At 40.6% G+C, this 21778-nt stretch overlaps 2 protein-coding genes and 1 long non-coding RNA gene across 4 annotated transcripts; all 3 read left to right on the top strand.

Moving 5' to 3' along the window:
• Positions 1-1426: 1426 nt before the first annotated feature.
• LOC103981510 (protein NDL1) lies at positions 1427-5299 on the top strand. Its single transcript, XM_009398260.3, has 11 exons — positions 1427-1630; positions 2879-2978; positions 3434-3531; positions 3668-3756; positions 3877-3937; positions 4014-4100; positions 4183-4260; positions 4347-4403; positions 4510-4565; positions 4641-4776; positions 4862-5299. The coding sequence occupies exons 1-11, from the start codon at positions 1571-1573 to the stop codon at positions 5081-5083; spliced, it is 1044 nt and encodes a 347-aa protein (XP_009396535.2). The 5' UTR covers positions 1427-1570; the 3' UTR covers positions 5084-5299.
• Positions 5300-5560: 261 nt separating this feature from the next.
• Positions 5561-9557, top strand: LOC103981511 (uncharacterized). Its single transcript, XR_010486021.1, has 2 exons — positions 5561-5938; positions 9297-9557. It is a non-coding gene; the product is annotated as an uncharacterized LOC103981511 (long non-coding RNA).
• A 573-nt stretch (positions 9558-10130) lies between these two features.
• Positions 10131-11936, top strand: LOC135610040 (pentatricopeptide repeat-containing protein At2g15690, mitochondrial-like). 2 transcript variants are annotated; one of them, XM_065103990.1, is made up of 2 exons: positions 10131-11788; positions 11876-11936. In XM_065103990.1, exon 1 carries the CDS (start codon positions 10244-10246, stop codon positions 11771-11773), a length of 1530 nt encoding a protein of 509 aa, XP_064960062.1. In that variant the 5' UTR covers positions 10131-10243; the 3' UTR covers positions 11774-11788; positions 11876-11936. The 2 variants fall into 2 exon arrangements, with proteins under 2 accessions (XP_064960062.1, XP_064960061.1); XM_065103989.1 differs by having other exon boundaries at positions 10131-11936.
• The last annotated feature ends 9842 nt before the right edge of the window (positions 11937-21778 follow it).

Consider the following 21778-nt stretch of genomic DNA (forward strand, 5'->3'; position numbering starts at 1 on the left):
CATAAAGATGTTGACACTAACACCGGTGTCAAGCACCATGGAGGCGTACCTCGCAGGAGATCCCGATCCTGGTGAAATACGCGCCGATTCCCAGGGTAAGGCCGGAGACCAGTTGAGTCATGAAACCTCGCCGGCCAGTTACTTCCGCGGCCTTTGCTGCCGCGAGGGTATGCCGGATGGTTTCCACACGGGCGGCGTCACGGTCGAGGCGGAGGGCGAAGATCTGCTCCACGGTGGCGCTGGCGGCAAGGAAGGAGTCACGTTTGGTGAGGTGGACGTGGACGGAGGAGGGGACCGGGAGGGTCACCTCAGCTTCGTCTGCCGTGGCCATGGTTTCGATGGCGATGTCGTCCTCGGGAAGGAGGGGCGGGGGGCTTCTGAGGGGGTTGACGACAAGTGTTTGATACTTCACGGGCTTTGAAGTGCCATTAGCGGTAACGACGAGAAGGTGGAGGAGGAGGAGGAGCAGAGGGTGGAATGTGGTCACCGCCATGAAGGAGAGACGAGAGAGCAGCTTAGTGGGGGAAGAAGAGTGCTAAGGGGTGGTGTTTATAAAGGAAGTAGAGGAGGGGGGGCCATGGTCGTTGGTGGCCGACCACTTGGTCTTCTCGTCGCCATTGCCTCCTCCGCCTCCTCCTACGTGCCTATACATATCACTCTCAAAATAGTTCGAAGTTTGCGGATATGATTCATTTTTATTATTACCCCGGTTTGACTTGTTCATCACGCCACCAACTTAGGTCTAAACGATCACTTAGTGTTTACAGGAGCCAAGTAAGCCGTGACACACTCTTCGCCCACTGAAACCCGCTTTGCTAATGTTATATTTTCCATGTATATCAAATGCGATGGTCCATCGTGCTTTGAGATTCGCGAAGAATATCCCGTTGCCCAGAATATGCTTACGTCAGTAACCATTTCGGTGGCCTCTCGTGATCCGACGGTGACAGGCTCTCTGCCACACCTACTCCCCGATTTATATCGCTGACCCGCAGTCAAACGAAACGGGCTCCACCTTAACCATCGCGGCTGTTATGTACAGATCAGCTGTAAATGCGCCGCAAGATTCAGCTTTCGCGCACCCACGTAACACAGTTGGTCCCCACTTTTTGTGGAGAAGTAAGAGATTGGAAAAGCTGGATCCTGCAAGTAGTTGGACAGAAAATCCCATCCAATCTGTTGCCCCAACGGAGACGAACGTCAGCCGTCACGGATCGGACGGTTGTGATCGATAGCCTTGCTCGGGAGCTCCAAATCGCGGGTGGGTAGTTTCGTCATTCAGGTACCACAACCCGGGCCACCTCGTGCGGGCCAGTGTGCAACAGGAAGCCTGAATCTGCCAGCTGTCATCCACAAGGAGAGGAAGCGAGAGCGATGTCGGTGGGCTTTTCGTCGCTGGGTTAATAAAAGAAAGAGCTGAATAAGATTCGTTCTCCGGCTCGTGGTATCGGTTCGGAACAAGCGATGGCGGATTCTCCTCCCAAATAGGCGAGAACAGATTGCGAGAGACGGAAGGAGGCGAAGGCGAGGCGGGGCGAATCCAGGCCTTGATCGCGACGCCTCCTGGCCGATGGGAGATTCGAGCGGCTCCGTCTCGATTGATGTGGAGAAGCTCTCCTTCGGCGGAAAGGTTGGGTTTTATTGTTTCATCGGTTAGCATTTCCGTCCCTGGTTTTTAGATAGTTAAAAAAGATAAGATTTTGTTACGTTAGCCATGAGATTTTTTGTTCCTTTTTAACGGAGCGTTGTTGTTTTCACAAGGAAAATCTAAATCATGCCAAGAATTTGATTTTATTTTCCATATCTTGATGGTTTGGAATCTAAGTCGTCGACCTATGAGGAAAGGATGATGATTCCTTGTAACAGGACTCTCCTGGAAACCCCGAGATGGTTCGGAGTTGGTATCAAGAATATTTCGGATTGTTTCGTCCTTCGATTTATGTGAAATCCAAATGTGATTGTCCTTTGCTTTATTCGTTATGCGTCTTTTGTATCAGGATAAGGGAATAAACTGAAGTCCAACTGAGTTCAGAGATTCGTTGTTTTTTTTATAGACGAGCCGACATTGTACTTCGGAAACGAACAGAGGCTTATGCAACGGTGTTTGCTTGCCTACATGTTCATCACTTGAAGTAGAATGTGTTCTATCCTTGAAGATGAGTATTCCATTGAATCATATTTTAGTAGCTTGAGCTGACCTTAGTGCAGACAGTTCCTGACTCGATGTTTCGGATTATGTCCATACCAATTTGTTATTGAGAACAATTGAAATAAAAGAAATCTGTTTTGTTGGACCAACTCGTTTAGTATATGTCCACTCTATGTTGACTTGATTCAATTGATTCTCTTGAATCATCTTGTCAAATTCTTGGTCTCATGTGTTATCTTTTTAAGCTTTGACTACCTGAACATCCACTTCTATGTTTCTTCACCATTTTAGCAATAATGTGAGCAAACCATCTTTTCATTCTGACGTCATTGGTTGTGTTAAGGCCCAGAGTTGTAGCTCTCTGTTGCCTATTTGCTTTTTCTTTTCATTTTGCAAATTGTCCAGGTAAGCAATATTTTTCCTACTGTTATTCGGTCAAGGATGAATCATATATGAAACTGCAAATAGTTATATAAATGAAGTTCTTTAATGTCCCTGTTTTTGTTGTTGTCAAGGGGATATGCATTAGTTTCTTTTTCCAACAATATTGTAGTCGTGTTTGCTGAATCTTGCTTACACCAAGTTTCTATAGGAAGATTGGTCCACCTTTTCTCTTTCTGTACTAATGCTAAGTAAAAACAAAATGTTTGCTTTTCTTTTGAGGATACTTTTATAGGTTTCTCATGTGATTACTGAATCATTGTGGGTTTTTATTTTTTGGGTCCACAGGAACATCTTGTTAAGACCAGGTTTGGCGAGGTGTCGGTTACTGTTTTTGGAGATAAGGAGAAGCCTGCATTAATAACCTATCCAGATGTTGCTTTAAACTGTAAGTTCACTGTTAGAAACAGTTGACCAATATTTTTTGCTTTATTCTACTAATGCGTGCTACTTGACCATCTATGAAGTATCTTTAAACATTGATAAAGATCCGTTAAGATTATCTCAAATCATTCTATTGTTTGTGCTAGTCTAATATGATATGTTTCTTCAGTGTTTGCACATGACATTTCTGTGGTTAATTTGCTTCAATTTCTTAAAATAAAATTGCTAGGCTCTCTTTGTTAAATTATTTGAGTATTAGGAGTGTTGGTGTTAGACTGTTCATGTTTGCTAGACTCTCTTTGTTTGTTCGGCCAACAAGGCACCACAAAAGTAGCTGTTGCTATGTCGTTTCTCTTGATATCAAATTCTTGAATGGTGCACAGCCAAATACATATATATTTCATTTTAACAGTTTTCAGGAATTTTACTTTATGTTATGTTGATGGCTTTATTGGGCAGATGTGTCATGTTTCCAAGGATTGTTTTCTTGCCCTGAAGCTGCATCCCTGTTGCTTCATAGCTTTTGCATTTATCATATCAGTCCTCCAGGGCATGAGGTCGGTACCTTTGATAGAAGCGTTTGTTTTAGCTGATTCTCGTTTCTGATGATTATGTTCCTTTATCATATGCTTGGTTAACATGGTGTTCATATCAGTTTGTCATCTGACTCATCTTGCTCAAGTTCTGTTGCAGACAGGTGCTGGTCCGATTTCTTCTGATATTCCTGTTCCTTCTGTTGATGATTTGGCCAATCAAATTGCCATTGTTCTCGACTTCTTCAGGTAATTATAAGCATATGTAGTATCTGGTTACTCGCTTTGTTCTTGTAATCTAGGATGCTTTATAGTTGAATGTTGGGTTTCTAAATGTTTTTCTTAATCTCTTGATTCATCCCTTTCTAGGTTAGGTTCAGTTATGTGCCTGGGGGTCACCGCTGGTGCTTACATTCTTACCCTTTTTGCTGTAGGTGCTTCCCAAGGATCATGTCTTAGTATTACATTATCTATAGCATATTGACTTAAGTTCTACATCCTTCCAGATCAAATATAGGGAGAGTGTGATTGGTCTGATTCTTGTATCTCCTCTATGTAAAGCTCCCTCTTGGACAGAATGGTTGTACAATAAGGTTTGACCTCAGATCCTCGTTACCATTGTTGTTTAATCTACATGAAATAGATCATCAGCTAATTGTCAACGCTGTTGTTCAGGTTATATCGAATTTAATCTATTTCTATGGTATGTGTGGCTTAATAAAGGAGAGATTGCTTCAGCGATACTTTAGCAAGGTAGCTTTTGCTATACTGTTCTTTATGTTTCTTTCGTTACGCCATGACACTAATGCCCATGATTTTCTTTTCGTTTATGTTGGCAGGAAGTTCGTGGCATTGCACAAATCCCCGAGTCAGATACTGTGCAGGGCTGCAGAAATGTGAGTCTAGTTAACCCATCTGTCTATGCGTTATTCATTGGCTATATAAATCTGAGAAGAAGAAATGTATTCATTTGCAATGGTGCCTGACGCTCTGCCTCTTCAGCTGCTGGATGAAAGACAAGCCATGAACGTGTGGCGGTTTCTTCAATCGATTAACCGGTATTGTCAAACATTTTTGATTTGTCAACAATCATTAGTTTTTTCATTCTAACACTGCTACCGACCGACGAGCAGGAGGCATGACATCACTGAAGACCTGCAGCAGCTACAATGCCGGACTTTAGTATTCGTGGGCGAGAACTCCCCATTCCATGTTGACGCACTTCACATGGCATCAAAGCTGGACAGAAGATACAGTGCCTTGGTGGAGGTATGATCTTGATGCTGCGATGATCATCAACTTCAAAATAGGACACGGCTGGCTTTAGTCTCTGAACTTTGTGTATGCAATTCAGGTCCATGCATGTGGATCACTGGTGACGGAGGAGCAGCCTCATGCGATGCTGATACCGATGGAGTATTTCTTCATGGGGTATCGGCTGTACAGACCTAGCCAATTAACCGGCAGCCCGTGCAGTCCGCTCAGTCCATGTTGCATCTCACCGGAGTTGCTGTCACCGGAAAGCATGGGCGTGAAGTTGAAGCCGATCAAGACGAGGGCTTCGCAGGAAGTTTGAACATGGCGGGTAGAGGATGGGCTTCTCTGCCTGCAATAATGTAAAGATGTTGTTTGTGGAATATTTTTGGGTGTAGATAGGGGAAGGAAAACGGAGGAGGGTATATGGCCACGGTAATAAGACTCCTATGTTCCATTCATTTCCATGGCATCATGCTCGCCTGTATGAATGAGAATAATAACAAGAGGTGGTGCCTTCAGTGTTCTTCTAGTTTTACATTTGACATGCAGCCTGAATCCAAACCCGATAGATCAAACTTGGTATTTATTTCTTTCTTTGTGAAAAATGTATTCGAGATTTAATTAACAATAATTAAATTCGTCCCATACCTTATTATTATTATTATTAGTATTTTATATTTATACTTGTTTCAAATAACATTATTTGAGAATCCGAAAAATCTCACCTGATACCACCTCTAATTTTATTCTGATCAAAGTTGGTTAAACATAATCCAATAGATGTTAACGGGTCGAATTTGAAATTTACGGCAGCTATGAATGGAGCCTTCACTCCTCGTTTTCACTATCTTGATTCCCATCTCTCTCACGCATAGTGCTATGAGCAGCGCGAGTCCAATCGGCGCTTGCGCCGCCCGGCTCATGGCTGCCGCGTGCTCGCCGCGGCGCGCTCGATCGCGGTTGGCGCCGCTTGCGGCGGCGGTGGTTCCGGCCGGACTCTCGGAGGGGGTTCTTATGCTGGCCGATGCTGTCTCTTCCGCGCGCACGGAGGTAGGGGCCGGGACTCGCGACGAGCTCGTCTGCTTCGTTAGTTCCCAATATCAGCCGCCACTCGAGTGTCCCTCCTCCTCTCGCTTTCTGTTCGATCCTCAACCCCTGCATCCCTCATGCCGAGGTAATCTGATCTTTTTACATCCCCTTGTCCTATTGAAATAGAGATTCTGCGGATTTTGCTGTGATCTCTTAGCTTTTTTTAATCGATTAATCTAGGATAGAGAATTGGGGAAATAAGGGTTATGAAATTAGACTTTCTGGTTGCAGTGTAAAGACTTTGTGCATTAACCCATCCCAAGTCTCACATTGATAAGTACCTCTTGGATCCTTTTTTTGGTTATCCTCCACCTTTCCAAATCTCTCTAATTTCATAAAGCAAACAAGGTTCCTGTTGTGATTCTTTATGTCGGGGCTTGGGAAAGGGCACGGCTTGATTCGGCCTTGATTGTGTAAGGTCATCCGCGTGGTTACTCAGAAGGAAGGCTCCACGGAGTAAGGAGAAAGAGTCGTGGTTGCCGTCTCCTAGGGTGTTCTCTAGCGAATCCGCGAGGGGCTTCTAGTCCCGAGTCCCTGCACAACAGGTCAATGCCGAAGATAGGAGTTCCGGCTTGACCTCTTTGAGTTAGTTTTTGTGGATAGTGAATCCTGCCCCCCTCGGCATCTCCCCGGGGGTGGTTTTTATACCTTTCGTAGGTAGTCGACTCCCCTGTGCTTGTTAACGTTGGTCGACATTTTCGACCGGCGGTTTATCTGTTCCGGGGCCCTCCTTCCGACCCCATGCCTTGCGGGGTTGTATCCTCATTGGTAAGCATCGCTTGATTCCGTACGGCGTGGATTTGCAGTGCGCCACTTCAGACTTGTAGTGTGTTGCTTCGAAGCCGGGTGGCATTGCTTCTGAGCTAGGCTGCATCGCTTTAGGACACAGCCGTTTCTGGTTTGTTCTATATCGTTTCGCATTGCTTTGAGATGTGTGCACTATTTTGACTGGAGTGGTGCCACGTGTGATCTAAGGTGGCTGCCAACTAGGTAGTACCAAAATATCCTCTATTAGTTCCCATAGAGAACTGAATTATTTTCCATTTCTCAATTTTTCTTTGTTTCTCTCCTACTTGTTGCATTCCAATGAGAGAATCCCCATCTCTTCACTCTCTTTTTGCCTCACTACTTGGCATTTTGTCCATATTCTGAATTTATTGTTTTCTTCATCAACAATCTAGGATCTTTTTGTTTGGAGGTTTACAGTATTATCTGTTTGCAGAGGAACACGTCTATGTGTTTCACCTATGATGTTGTAGCTGTTCTTTATCTCAAGTGAAATTGAGGCACTGGCTGGGTGTAATTTCTCAACCGAGGCTTCATCTGCTAGTTCTTTCAGAACAATTAGAGAATCTGAAATCGTTCGATCTTTTAGGAGCATCATCTACATATTGTGCCTTCCGAGAGATGGGTTCAATTAGAGCATGTAAAAGTATAATGGTAATTTGGAAAAAAATAGTTGAGGTTAATATGAATGTGTGATCCTCAAGGATTTGTTTCCAAATTTTCATGAGATTTGGAGTGTTTTTGAGTCAGAGACACATATGACATTAGCGCTCACCAGGTAGATGGATACTTGCAACAAAGATGACTTGTGTTATTAGTTTCCATCAACAACGTCTTGAATCATAGAAGTGATAAATCTCATTTATAGTCTGGTTTCGTGCTGCTGAGATGTGAATATTGATAAATTATTTTACCTCCTTTTCTTTCTTAAAATTAAAATCTTCTCTAATTCATTGATTGGATTAAGGGATAGTGACAAGTAGATAATATCATAATACTTAGTCATAATCTATTGTTAATTATCTTCTTCATAATTTCTTAAACTTCTTCTCTATAAATCCTATGGATTTGGTGTATCCATTTGAACCAGTGTCTAGGTCCAAAATATCCTTTCTCTAGTTTTGTGTTTTTTGGACAACCCATTTTATGTACATTAGCTAAAAGTAACGATAGTGAAGAAGGAATGCATCAGATTTTCAACCATTTCTATAAGTTTCCATTCTTCTGGCAGTCTGAGTGAATTTTGATAATTTTGCTAATATTTCATAGTTTCAGTGCAATCATTTGGAAGCAAAAGGAATTTTCCAAGAATGAAAACAATTATGTGTTGTAGTCCATAAAAAATAACATTAGATGTTAGTATGAAGTAGATTTTAATGTTTTATAATATAAATAAGTATGTGATTGATAGAGCATGAAGCAAATTACTCTCTGAGAGGCAGCAAAAAATCTTATGGATCTCTGAAAATGAAGAAATCCCATGGTGTTACTTGAGAAGAAATGTTTTGATGTTTAATATCAGTTCAGCCATTTATTTGGTCTTTGGAGTTTAAAGCATGGGCTTCCTTATCATTTTTAACATGGAGGCTGAGGTATCAATTTCTTGGTGGAACAACCCGATCTAAATTTCTTGATTAACTTGAATTTAATGATATCATGTGGATTATGTATAACACATGTAGAGATAGTCATCTTCATTGTCTCTATTTCAAGCCAGAGTGAAATATATGAAAAGCCATAGTCTTGGCTTTAAGGAATGGGTTGAGCACAGAGGAAAATGGATCAGAAAAAGAACTTTTCTGTTTTTATAGGTTCTGAACTGATTTTGACAAGTTCTAGCGGAAACTTGTAAGTTCCCATGGGAACACCCAAAACTAGGCTGAAATAAACCAGCTAACCAAAAATGAGTTTCGGATTGTATCCAGTGAAAACTAATGTGGAATGGATTTACTGCAGTTGTTTGTGGCTGAAACTTAGAACCATGTTTTCAATTGTCATTGACATGAATGTTTATAAAAAAAAAAAGTTGAGTTATAGCAAGAAACATAGCCTTGTAAAATAATTTTTTACATCTGACTTGTCATTAAAGTCTAGTTATATTCAATAAATATAAATAAACATGTAGTTTTTATTATACAATTATGTATGGATAGGATCCTCCACTATGTTTGAATAGCTGCAGTGAATTGTAATCTTTTTGTTCGATTATGTGAGCCAATGGATTAGTGAATTAGAACAAAAACTTCAGCTAAAATTGGTTGGTTTGAGATGTTCCATTTTGTGTTGAATTTGTTGAGCCATTGCAATTCCAATTTTGACAACTTAATACTTGTCTGAGTATCAGAGCTTGATGAGGATTAAGAAGCTCTGTAGTTGAGTCGTAATTTTTAATATTAGAGGGACAAAATGGGTTTTGAGGATGTGTTATAGAGATTACTGCCTAAATGACACGCACAAGCATGTGAACACAGTAAATGGGTGGCTCCTGTGTCTATAGCGAACCCTTGTTTTCTGGTTACATTTCAGCCACTGTTAGAAAGAAAAAAAAGACTAAACTTGCATACAATCTCTTTCCTTGGTGATTTAATTTAAATGTATTCCAGGCTTTGGCTTTGATTTGATGCATCCTAATGACCTTTTGTCTGCTTGAGGTGCAGGTGGCTGGTAGGAACGAGATGTGCAAGCTAATTAGAGAAGTTCAATATACCCGTAATGCTCGAACTCAAATGTACTGTTCTATTTTGTGTATGATGATATGTTTATTTGATCGAATGAATTCGGTGTTGATGTTGCTCCTTAAAGGTCATGCTATACCTTCAAGGTATGCTTGTTCAATGGCCTCTTTCAATTTGTTTATCATAAGTTTTGTTATAGCTTTGATGACGTAATAAAATATGTTCCGTAACAAGTTTATTGCATCATAACATGTTTTGTGAGATTTGTTCTCATAAATCAACCAAGTACGTTAGTAATATAATTTAATCGAGGACAATTAATATTGTAAACTAAACACATTTAACCTGAAATAGCATGATGATTTTTTTTTTTTATGGTGTTGATTTTTTTCCATTGAGATTGAGAAGTTGTCTCTGTTGGGTTGATTAATGTAATATTACACAGATGATAACATCAGACTCAAGTCTACGTGGGAGTTGATTAATCTAATATTATAAGCATCAAGTTCATGTACATCGAAGCACTAAAGCTAAATCACATAGTCTAGTAACCATGTCAATAGAAAGAATTCTTCTTCGGCTTGGGTGAATCACCCTCGAAGACTTGTACGAGTGACATCATCTTCCCCGTGGGTTCACACGAAGGTGGCATCATCCCGAACTGTCTCGGGTTGATTCACCCGTGCTGAAAGCGTCCCAGGGTTTTTCTAAGTGTGTCCGCCATCGGGCCCAACCTGTTTGCTTGATTGCACATCCATTCACCTGATGGACGGCTTTGATCTGACCAGTTTTAGATGCTTTGCCCACAAGAACGCGAACCGGAAACCCTTCCATGTAAAACCCCGCAGAAAGATCAAACCCCGAACCCGGGGGCGCTTCTGAAGAGCTGATTAGGGTTGTTCCGCCACGGAGCTATTGCCTCCTCATTCATGCTGATCCATAGAGGCGGGAACTCGATGCTGGCCGTCAATCTCTTCAAGTTACGCCTCCCTGGTTTCCCCTTGCCTCTCCTCACGTCCCTGAAGGTCTCGCATGCCCACTCGCAAACCCTCGCCATCCGATGCCTCAGTTCCTCCTACATCGCTCCCAATAGCTTCCAGAGGCACCCTCCTCCACCGCCTCCGCCGCCAACTCATGGTCCACGTCCCTCCGGTCCCTATTCCTACCCGCAAGACCACCGGAATCCAAACCGCTGGCCGCCCCAGAATCAGCACCACCAACGCCCGCCACCACCCTTCGATAGTCATCCCACTGTGGGCGGCCGCTACCCTCCCTTTGCCGGGCGCCCTCCCGTCGACACCGGCCGTCCCCCGGTGGCCGATGTTCCGCCGCCCCCTCTTGCTGCCCCTCCTCCGGGACCCATCGAGCTCGTTGCCCTTGCCCAAGAAGGAAAGCTCAAGGAAGCTGTTGATCTGTTGAACCAGGGCGTACTCCCTGACCCTCCTACCTTCTTCGACCTTATCGCCTCCTGCTCCGACTCAAAGCATCTCGATGAACTGAAGAAGATTTATGATTTCTTCTTTCGATCCCCTTTCCGTGCCGACCTCCAAATCAACAATAAGCTACTGGAAATGTTCTCAAAGTGTGGTAGTATGATTGATGCCCGCCGGGTGTTCGATCGGATGCCTGACCGAACCATGGACTCTTGGCATTTGATGATCGATGGGTATGCGGTGAATAACCTGGGTGACGATGGATTACAGATGTTTGAGCAGATGAGGAAGGTTGGGGTGTGCCCCAACGAAAGTACCTTCCTTTCCGTCTTAGCCGCTTGTGCCAGTGCCGAGGCAGTGGAAGAGGGCTTTATTCATTTTGATGCCATGCATAAAGAAAACGGGATATCACCACAGGTCGAGCATTACATTGGTCTGATCGAAGTCCTCGGCAAGTCAGGCCACCTTAACGAAGCAATGGAATTCATCGAGAAGCTACCATTTGAACCACCAGTAGCTGTCTGGGAAGCGATGATGAACTTGGCTCGGGCTCAGGGCGATGTAGATCTTGAGGACTGTGCTGCGGAGCTCATGACTTTCTTGGATCCTTCAAAGATTCTTCCGTCCAAGATTCCAACCCCTACAGCCAAGAGGCGATCCGGCTTAAACATGCTGGATGGGAGGAACAAGCTAGGGGAGTACCGGTTGCCCCCAAAGATAGAAAAGAAGGTGGTGAAGGAGCAAGTTTATGTGCCTGACACTAGATATGTGCTCCATGACATTGATCAGGAGGCCAAGGAACAGGCATTGCTCTACCACAGCGAGAGGCTGGCAATTGCTTATGGGCTGATAAGCACGCCGGCTAGGACGCCGCTTCGGATCATCAAGAATCTCAGGATATGCGGTGACTGTCACAATGCAATCAAGATCATGTCTAGGATCGTCGGGAGGGAGCTCATTGTTCGGGACAATAAACGGTTTCACCACTTCAAGGATGGGAAGTGCTCTTGTGGAGATTATTGGTGAAGCTGCTTGCTCCAAGTATTTATCCTTAACTTCTGCTCTTCGCATAATTTCTCTATAAATATTTGCTAGTGTTGGTACTTATCGTGGTTGTAATCCATGCAGTGTCATACACTTATACTGGTGTTGAAATAATACTACAAGCTGATGGTGTTAAGTTTGTGAAGTTTAGAGATGTTACGTCTCAGTGTAGGCTTCTGCTTCTATGTTAGGAGTGACAATAGGGATGGGGCTCGCAACAGGGTTGATTGTTGGAAGTCCTCTAGTAAATCTCTCTCTCTCTCTCTCTATAATATATATATATATATATATATATATATATATATATACCTGTTGATTTTTGGAAGTCCTCTAGTAAATCTCTCTCTCTCTAATATATATATATATATATATATATATATATATATGATGATGATGATGATGATGATGATGATGATGATGAATTCTTGGAAAAAAAATCATCTTTTTGGGTTTTATCTCGTGGTCTTCTTTTTAATATTTTTCAAAGGGCTTCATAATTCTGAAATGTTCCACTAACAAGATAATTGGAGCACGTGTTGGTTACATCGTAGGAACCGATCATAGGATGAACCAATTCATAGTTTCTAAGTTAGTTATAGAGTTGTAAGTGACTTAAAATTCTTCCTTTGTAGTTCAAATTCTTTAACCAATAAAGATATTTATTTAAATTTTAATTTTATATTTGAGGTTTTGTATTTGGTTTTGAGCCAATTGGACTTGGTTTTTGAATAGGACTTACGTTTTGATGGAGCTGTCGAAAATATGATAAGCATATTTAAAAATAATGTAATTGATATAAAGTCTTCCTATTTCTTCTTTCTAAACCAAGAATGATATGTATTTAAAACACTGTTTTTGTATATGAGTTATTTTTTATTGGATTTTAAATTAATTTACCTTGGTTAAAAATGTCTCAATGGAGGCGTCAAAAACACCATTGCTGATATAGGAGACTTTTATTTATTTATTTATATTGTTTCTAAACTAATAAAGATATTTATTTATATACCTATGTATATTTCTAAACTAATAAATATTTTTATTTATATAAATATCTTTATGTAAATATATTTATCTAAAGATATCGATTCGTATTGGATTTTGAATCCATTTATCTTAGTTATAATATTTTTAAGTAGATTTATGGTATCTTGATGGAAGTATCAAAATTAAGTCTAATTAAAATCATTAGCGAGAATTGAGTTGATCCATGGTACACTAATAATGATTCTAAATCGATTAACTAATTCATCTTAAGGATCGATTCACGACATTTTATTTTTGATAGGGAGTATATTATCAGTCAATCGTCATCTGATATATAATTATCACGTGTCCATCTATTTGCCCATGTGGAAGGATCCTAGGCAATTATTGGTTCCTCCTGTTGTTGCCCATGTGCACAAAAGGCCAAGGGGACACGATTGGAGATTGTCTCATTGTAGAATATTTTATGAATATTTTATCTTTTTATGATCAGGTATAAAAGTTCATTTCAAACAAAGTGAAAGGAGAGCTTACCTTTTTTTGACTACTCGACTCTGTACTCATATCCTTCTGGTTATTAACTTGGGCGTCGAAGGGATCAGATCGAGAAATCTCTCCTGACCTCGATCTTCGTGTAAGTGATATATCAAGAGTTTGGCGTTTTCACTTGGGAGATACCTCAAATAACCTTATGCATAGGAGTCCATGCCACATCAAGCTGATCGAGACATCAACGATATCTTCTCTCATCAAGACATCAACGCTCAAGTGAGGATGCTTTGCTCCTAACCCACAACACTTTCACTTAAGGGAGACAGCAACTACCCTTTCCGCATATGGATGTATCCACCTCAACACAAACGCCAATGTGGTATTGGCATTTATTCAACTATCTAGGCATTTCACCCCCGAGGATGACCCTAAACCACCTTCTCATCCCCGTCGAGGTGTTCTTGAACCTTACCCAGCAAGTGTAGACATTAACGGGCATGATACATGCCATTGCTCCACTTTTTTCCCTAGTTAGCCCAACAAGCGACACCACTAGCTCCGTCACGATCACCGACTTAACCACCACCGGCATCGACACCCATTGAGGTTCTCCCATTCAACGTGATGTCGACATCCTAGAATCACATGAGACATATCAAACAATCGATCAAGGGGGCACTTCGCTCCCTAATTGTAGAATTAAGCGGACCACATTACCACTCTACCCTATGTGAATCCGAGATCCAATTGGAAGATTCGACGATGGATTCTCTATGGATTTCAAAAGAAAAATCGATAGTATAGTTGTATTTGCTGGAATAAGTTTTCTGGATAGATAATGAATGAACTCATGGTAATACTTCAATAAGATCGAAAAATAGCTCACCACCAAGTTTAAAATCATAAAGGGATACAGAAAGTTCACCACCCCAAGGAAATTAAACAAGGATACAAAACTTGAAAATAAAAGACTCACCACTCAAGAAAGCATTCAGGAGATACATAGTTTAAGAGAGAACTCCCCTGCCAATATTATCAGTTTTCTGAAGTTATTTCTAACCCCTAAACAATAAAATAAGTACTGCATGAAACAACCCTTCATGCATAGGGAATTTCGAAATTAAGTGTTTTATAACTGATAACCAACTTCTTTAATGTATTTCTTGGTAATGAAGAAAAGCACATTGAAACATATGTAACTTTATCTAAGGAATGTGCTAATGAGTTATTATATTTGAGTGGGCCGAGTTGAAAACTATGAGGCAACATTGTGGGTTGAAAAAAATACCATAGCATCAGCAAGGTCCATATGAGCATATTGTAGCACATTAGGCACTCCCATGTCAATCTCCCCAGGTTGAAAAAGACTTGTCCTCAAGTCCTTGTTTGTTTTGTCAATATGATTATAAAAAGGACTTAAATCAGCTACATTAAATGTTAGGGACATTCCGTAATCTTCAGGTAGCTCGATCTCATAAGTATTTTTGTCAATTCTCTAAGCACCTTGAATGGACCATTAGCCTTCGGTTTCAATTTTTCAAATTTGCCCAGTGGAAACCTCTCCTTCCTTAGATGAATCCAGACCAAATCACCTGCATTAAACTCCACATGTTTTCTGTGTTTGTTAGCAGCTTGCATGTATTACTTATTTTGCTTCTCAATGGTTGCTTTAATACCCTCATGCAGCTTCTTTATTTGCTTAGCTCTTTCATTAACATCTCCGCTAAATTGCTTAGTTGTCGAATGAGGGATAAAGTATAAAGGGCCAGTAGGATTAATACCATAAACAACCTCAAAATGACTCTTATGATGCATGAAACAATTGTAGGTAAACTCAATTTGTGGAAGAATGAGATCTTATTACTTAATGTTCTTGCCAATATAGCTTCTAAGTTTGTTTCCTGAGCTTCTGTTCGTTACTTCAGTTTGTCCATCGGTTTGTGGATGATGTAATTTGTTGAAATTCAAAGAAATACCCAACTTCCTCCAAATAGTTCTCCAAAAATGATTAAGAAATTTTGAATCTCGATCAAACACCATAGTTCTTGGAATACCATGTAATTTAATAATATCTTTAAAATATAAATCAGCAAGATGAGATGCATCATTCGATTTATTGCAGGGAACAAAGTGAGACATTTTTGAAAATCTGTCAACAACAACCATGATAAAATCCTTGTTCCTTTGAGTTCTTGGCAATCCCAAAACGAAATTAAGACTCACTTCCTCCCATGGAGCATTTAGCACTGGTTATGGAGTGTATAAATAAGAATTTTGACTTCTTATTTTTTCCAAATGATACACTCGACATTACTTTACATGTCTCTCCACATCCCTGAACACCTTAGGCTAATAAAAATTTGATTGAACAAGAGCTAGAGTCTTGTCCCTACTGAAATGTCCTCTCAAAATACCACAATGAGCTTCAACTAGAATTACTTGTCTCAAAGAACAAGATAATGAGCTTCAACTAGAATTACTTGTCTCAAAGAACAAGATGGAACACATAATGCATTAGCTCGAAAAAGAAAATCATTAAAGATAAAAAATTGTTGAAAGGAACCTGATTTGTAATTCTGCCATATTGAGCCGAAATCCACATCATTCTCATAGAGATATTTGAATGTCTCAATGTATGATAATAAAGAGTACTTTCTACTCAATGCATCAGCAACTAAAATTTATGCTTGATTATAAAATTATAAGATTGCAAGAACTTCACCCAAGCTGCATGTCTCTTGTTTAGCTTGTGCTAGTGATTAATGAACTTTAATGTCTCATGATTAGAATATAGAACAAATAGCTTGGCAAAAAGATACTAACTCCAATGAGATAAATCTCGAAAAATGGCATATAACTCTTTATCATAGGTAGAATACCTTCTTCTTGTATCATTCATCTTTTCGCTAAAAAAAGCAATGAGCTTTCTGTCTTGACTCAAAACAGTACCAATTCTCATATTAGATGCATCGCATTCAACTTCAAACACATTGTCAAAATTAGGTAGTACTAAGATAGAAGCTTCAATCACATTTCTTTTTAAAAGCTTAAAAGCATCATTAGTCTCACTAGTCCATTTGAATTTATCACATTTCAGGCATTCGGTAATTGGAGCGACAATATAGTTGAAACCCTTAATGAATCTTTTGTAAAAGGTGATTAAGCCACGAAAACTCCTCACATCATGCAATGAAGCAGATGTTGGCCAATTGAGAATAGCTTCTACATTGCTTTGATCCATTATGATTCCATTTTTCGAAACAACATACCCCAAAAACATCACATTATGAGTAAAAAAATCACACTTCTTTATATTAGCATAAAGTTTTTATTGTCTCAAAATAAAAAAAATCTCCTTAAGATGATTTATATGCTCCTCTTCACTCTTGCTGTAAACCAATATATCGTCAAAGTAATCTACAATAAAAGTCTCAATCCATGGCTTAAGTATATGATTTGTAAATCTCATGAAAGTGCTAGGAGCATTAGATAACCCAAATAGCATGCATAACCAACCATTCATATAAGCCTTCTCTAGTTTTAAATATTATTTTCCACTCATCTCTAGGCCTCATACTTATTTGATGATAGGCACTCCTCAAATCAATTTTAGAGAAAATAAAATCATCACACAAATGATCAAGTAAATCATTTAACCTTGGAATGGGAAAACTATAATCCACTATGATTTTGTTGATGGTGCGACCGTCCACACACTTTCTCCAAGAACCATCCTTCTTAGGCACTAATAAGGCTAGAACCACACAAGGACTCATACTCTATCGAATTAACTCATTTTTTACCAACTCATTCACTTGCCATTGAAGTTCTTCATGTTCCTTGGGACTCATTCTGTAGGCTACCTTATTAGATAGAATAGCCCCCGGAATAAGATCGATATGATGCTAGATGTCTCTCAAAGGTGGAAGGCCATGTGCAATTTCTTTCGGTATAACATCTTAAAACTCCTCCAGGATTAGTTTTATGATTGCTGGTATCTCCTTGTGTTGTTCATTCTCCTCAACTACTACTAGAGCTAAAACATAACCACCCTTGTCTAATTTACCCTTGTATTCACCATAGGATATAAAAGTACTAACTTTCTTCTTTGGTACACTAATTTCAGACGGTTGTAATGGAGCTAAAATAATCTTCTTTTCATTCACCTTAAAAGAATAATATATTTGTAGCCATCATACAACACCCTTCTATCATAATGCCAAGGTCTTCCCAACAGCAAATGACAAGCGTCCATAAGAGCAATATCACACCATACTTCATCTTTATAATACTTTCCAATAGAAAATGAAACTAAACATCTTGTAGTTAGCTTGATGTCATTTTCTTTTTGCAATCAACATAATTGGTACGGATGTGGATGAGGGATTGTGTCCAACTTTAGCTTCCATATCATCTTCAAAGATACCACATTCTCAAAGCTGCCACTATCGATGATCACCAAGTACACATTGCCAAGAGAAGTGCATTTAGTGTGAAACATATTATTTCTCACCCAACTTTCATCCTCGGCGACATAGGACACTTGTCAACTACGTTGTAGTACAATAGACAAACCATGATCAGCATAAGTAAGCTCTTCCTTATCATTATCATATTTTGGTTCATCGTCAGCTTCATCTTCTCTTCCATCACTATGATCTTCAACCAAAGTAACAATCCTTCTATTTGGACAATCTGAAGTAATATGCCCAAAACCGTGACATTTTCGGCCACTTGGGGTAGAATAATTCAGTGTTTGTTTGCTGCCATCAGATCCTTCACCCTTGTCTTGCACCTTTGATACTACCTTGCTTTGGATAGTAGCTTGAAATTTTCTCCTTTTATATAGTCTTCTTTTGACCCATACCGAAAACTTTTTTCAAACTTCTATTGCTTTTCAACTTTTAAAGCTAACTTGCTCACATCATTTAAAAACCAATATGACTACAGTTGAACCACTTTAGCAATATTTCAGACCTCCTAAGTATCTTACAATAGTTTGCTCTTCCGGTTCCACAAGCTCTCCTTTTAACATAAGATTATTGAATTCTACTGTGTACTCCTCCACACTAAGATCTTTTTGCTTGAAATTATGAATTTTGATAAAGATATCTTGCCTATAATTGTCAAGTAAATATTTTCTCTTCAGCTCTCTTTTAATTTTCTCCCATGTCACGATCTTATTCTTCCCCTCACGTTCTCTTTGTTTCTTCATATTTTCCCACCAAAATGATTCATTCCGTCTGAGTTTGAGTGCCACAAATTTTACCTTCTTTTGTTCTGGTAGTTTATGAAAATTAAAAATTCTTTCTACTGTATTAAGCTAATCGATAAAGTCATCAACGTTTATTTTACCTTTAAACTTTGTAATATCTAATCTTGGGTTGTATTTGTTCTGTCACTCGTCTTGGACTTCATGTCTTGCTCGAAATCTTCTCGACTCCCTTAGATGAGGAGGCGTATCATCATCATAAGTAATTCTTGGACATCATTTTTATGTTGGTTATGTCTACTTCGAAGTTCTTCAATTATTTCATTTTTTTCTTGTAGACTACGTAGCAATCTTCGTAGCTGCAACCTCAACGACTCAACATCATCTTCATGATCGCTATCTTCACCAACTATATCTTTTCCATTCCGCCTTGTCATGATCTTTAGCTTTTAGCTCTGAAATCAAACTGATACTAAGGGGGTTAAAATGTAGAATGGATTTTGAAAGAAAAACCGACAGTGTAGTTGTATTTGCTGGAATAAGTTTTTCGAATAGAAAAGGAACGAACTCATGATAATACTTCAATAAGATTGAAAAATAGCTCACCACCAAGTTTAAAATCACAAAGGGATACAGAAAGTTTACCACCCAAAGGAAATTAAACAAGGATACATAATTGGAAAATAAAAGACTCACCACTCAAGGAAGCATCCAAGAGATGTTAGGATCGAGAGCACTAAGAGGGTGGGGGGGGGGGGGGGGGGGAGTGAATTAGTGCAGCGGAAAACTTTCTACGATTAAAACCGAAAGCTGCGTTTGAACGATAAAGACAACTCTATATGAAAGTTGATACTAAGCAAGGTTGCAGTCAATCTATGCAGGCAGTTTGCAGCTATGAAGAAAACCAGAATATCGGCGCAAACTGAAATCCGACGTTCGTACGAAGAAACAGATTTACGTCTAAGTGCCGATTCGTAAATCACTTGTTTAGATAAAACGCAGTTTAAGCAGAAGTATAAAGATAGTGTGCTGCTATTGTACAGCTCAAAAAGTAATCTGCAAAAAGCAGATTTACGTCTAAACGCAGATTTACGTCTGAACTTTGAAACTCGTTTGTAAAATCGCAGAAGGTAGTATGCAGTTGAAATCAAGACGTAAACGTAAACTGAAATCTGATGATTGTACGAGGAAAGCCGATTTACGTCTAAATGCAGTTTTACGTCTAAATGCATATTTTCGTCTAAACCTTGAAACTCGTTCGTAAAATTGCAGAGGGCAGTAAGCTATTGAGAAGTTTGCAGTGAAGGTAAAATACTCAAAGGAAATGCAAACCGCGATTTAGAGTGGTTCGGTCAATCTTGACCTACTCCACTTTTGGCTTCCTCCACCGACGAGGTCACCGACGTCAACTAGAGGCCTTCCTTCAATAGGCGAAGGCCAACCACCCTCTTACAGATTCACTCCTTTTGGCGGGCTTAGGAGACAACCCTTACAGAAGTTTTTCTCTCCTCTCTTTACAACTCAAACTTGAAGAATAGAAAGAGGAGAACTAGCAGTTTTGAGCTCTAAGAAACACAGAAAGACAGCAAGATTTCGAGTGTGTGTTCTGTGCTTTCAGTGCTGAATGAGTGGGGTATTTATAGGCCCCAACCCAATTCAAATTTGGAGCTCAATTCTGTCAATTCCCGGAATTCCGGGATCAGGCGGTTGCACCTCCTGATTAGGGCGGTTGCACCGCCTGGCAGAGCTCAAAGACTGAGCCTCTGGGCGGTGCTACCTCTGTCAGGGGTGGTTGCACCTCTTTGCCAGAGCTCGAAGACCGAGCTCAGGCGATTGCACCGCCTGACTGGAGAGGTTGCACCGCTTGGCAGAGCTCGAAACTTGAGCTCTGGCGGTGCTACCTCCTGACAGAGGAGGTTGCACCGCCCAGTCTCGCTCGGAGACTGAGCCCTGGGCGGTTGCACCTCTTGGCTGGGGCGGTTGCACCGCCCAGTCTCGCTGGGAGACATAGCCTGGGCGGTGCTACCTCCCTGCCTGGGCGGTTGCACCTCCCACAGCAACCTGGGTCCGAATGGGTTGAACCATTCGACCCAGTTTGAGTTCTTCAGGGGCCCAATTGCCCCAGGATTAAGCTAATGGGATCACCTCCCATTTCTAACTTAATCAAAGTGCTAACTACGATTATTTCCTAAGACATTCTGCAGCTTGCTTCGGTGCGTCACTCGCTTCTTCCGGCGAGTTTCCGGCGAACTTCTGTCGATCATCCGATGAACCCTCGGTGATGCTCCTGCGGACTTCCGGCAAACTCCTGGACTGCGACGATCCACTTGGCAAGTTCCGACGAGCTCCTTTGGTAAGCTTCTGGACTTCTCGGATTTGTTCTCGCAGAACCTCCGACGACTGTCCGAACTTCTGTCGAGCTCTCGAACTTCCAGCGTGATCATTGTCATGACTCCGGCGCAACTCCTGCTGCATGTCTTACTTTCATCATAGTTAATCCTGCACACACAAAAACAAAAACTTCGATCGAGACAATTAATCCTAAGCAATTAACCAAGTTGTCCGGCATGTCATTGGTCCCTCGACGCTTCGTCCGATTCTTCGGCGCATCATCCTTTCCTGCAGCCTATTGCCCAATCGGCCAGTTGACTCCGCAACTCCGATATCCTTGGCACAATACCCGCTCTTCTTGGCCCGATGCCCGAGTCCACGACCCAAAGCCTTCTGTCGATACGTCGACCGATCCACCGGCCCGACGTCCAATCTTCTGACATGTTCTTCCGGCACAACATGATTTTCCTGCTTTAATTGTCTCATCCAGATCGAAGCATCCTGCGTCACTCAAAACGCAGATTAAATCATAAACATATATCAAGTAGTTTCATCATCAAAATACGAGATTCAACAAGAGATACAGAGTTTAAGAGAGAACTCCCATGGAGCTTCTGCCAATATCATCAGTTTTCTGAAGTTCTTTCTAACCCCTAAACAACATAATAAGTACTAGTGAATGAAACAACCCTTCATGCATAGGAAATTTCGAAATTAACTATTTTACAACTGGTAACCAACTTATTTAATATATTCCTTGGTTATGAAAAAAACGCCTTGAAACAATTGTAACTTTATCTAAGGAATGTGCTAATGTGCTGTCATATTTGAGTGGGCTGATGAGTTGAAAACTATGAGATAATATTGTGGGCTGAAAAAAATATCATAACATCAACAAGGTCCATACGGGCAGATTGTAACAAATTATGCACTCCCGTGTTAGAGTTCTAGTAATATAAAGGGGA

This window comes from Musa acuminata, chromosome BXJ2-4 (genome assembly GCF_036884655.1).
Source record: "Musa acuminata AAA Group cultivar baxijiao chromosome BXJ2-4, Cavendish_Baxijiao_AAA, whole genome shotgun sequence".
Taxonomy (NCBI): domain Eukaryota; kingdom Viridiplantae; phylum Streptophyta; class Magnoliopsida; order Zingiberales; family Musaceae; genus Musa; species Musa acuminata.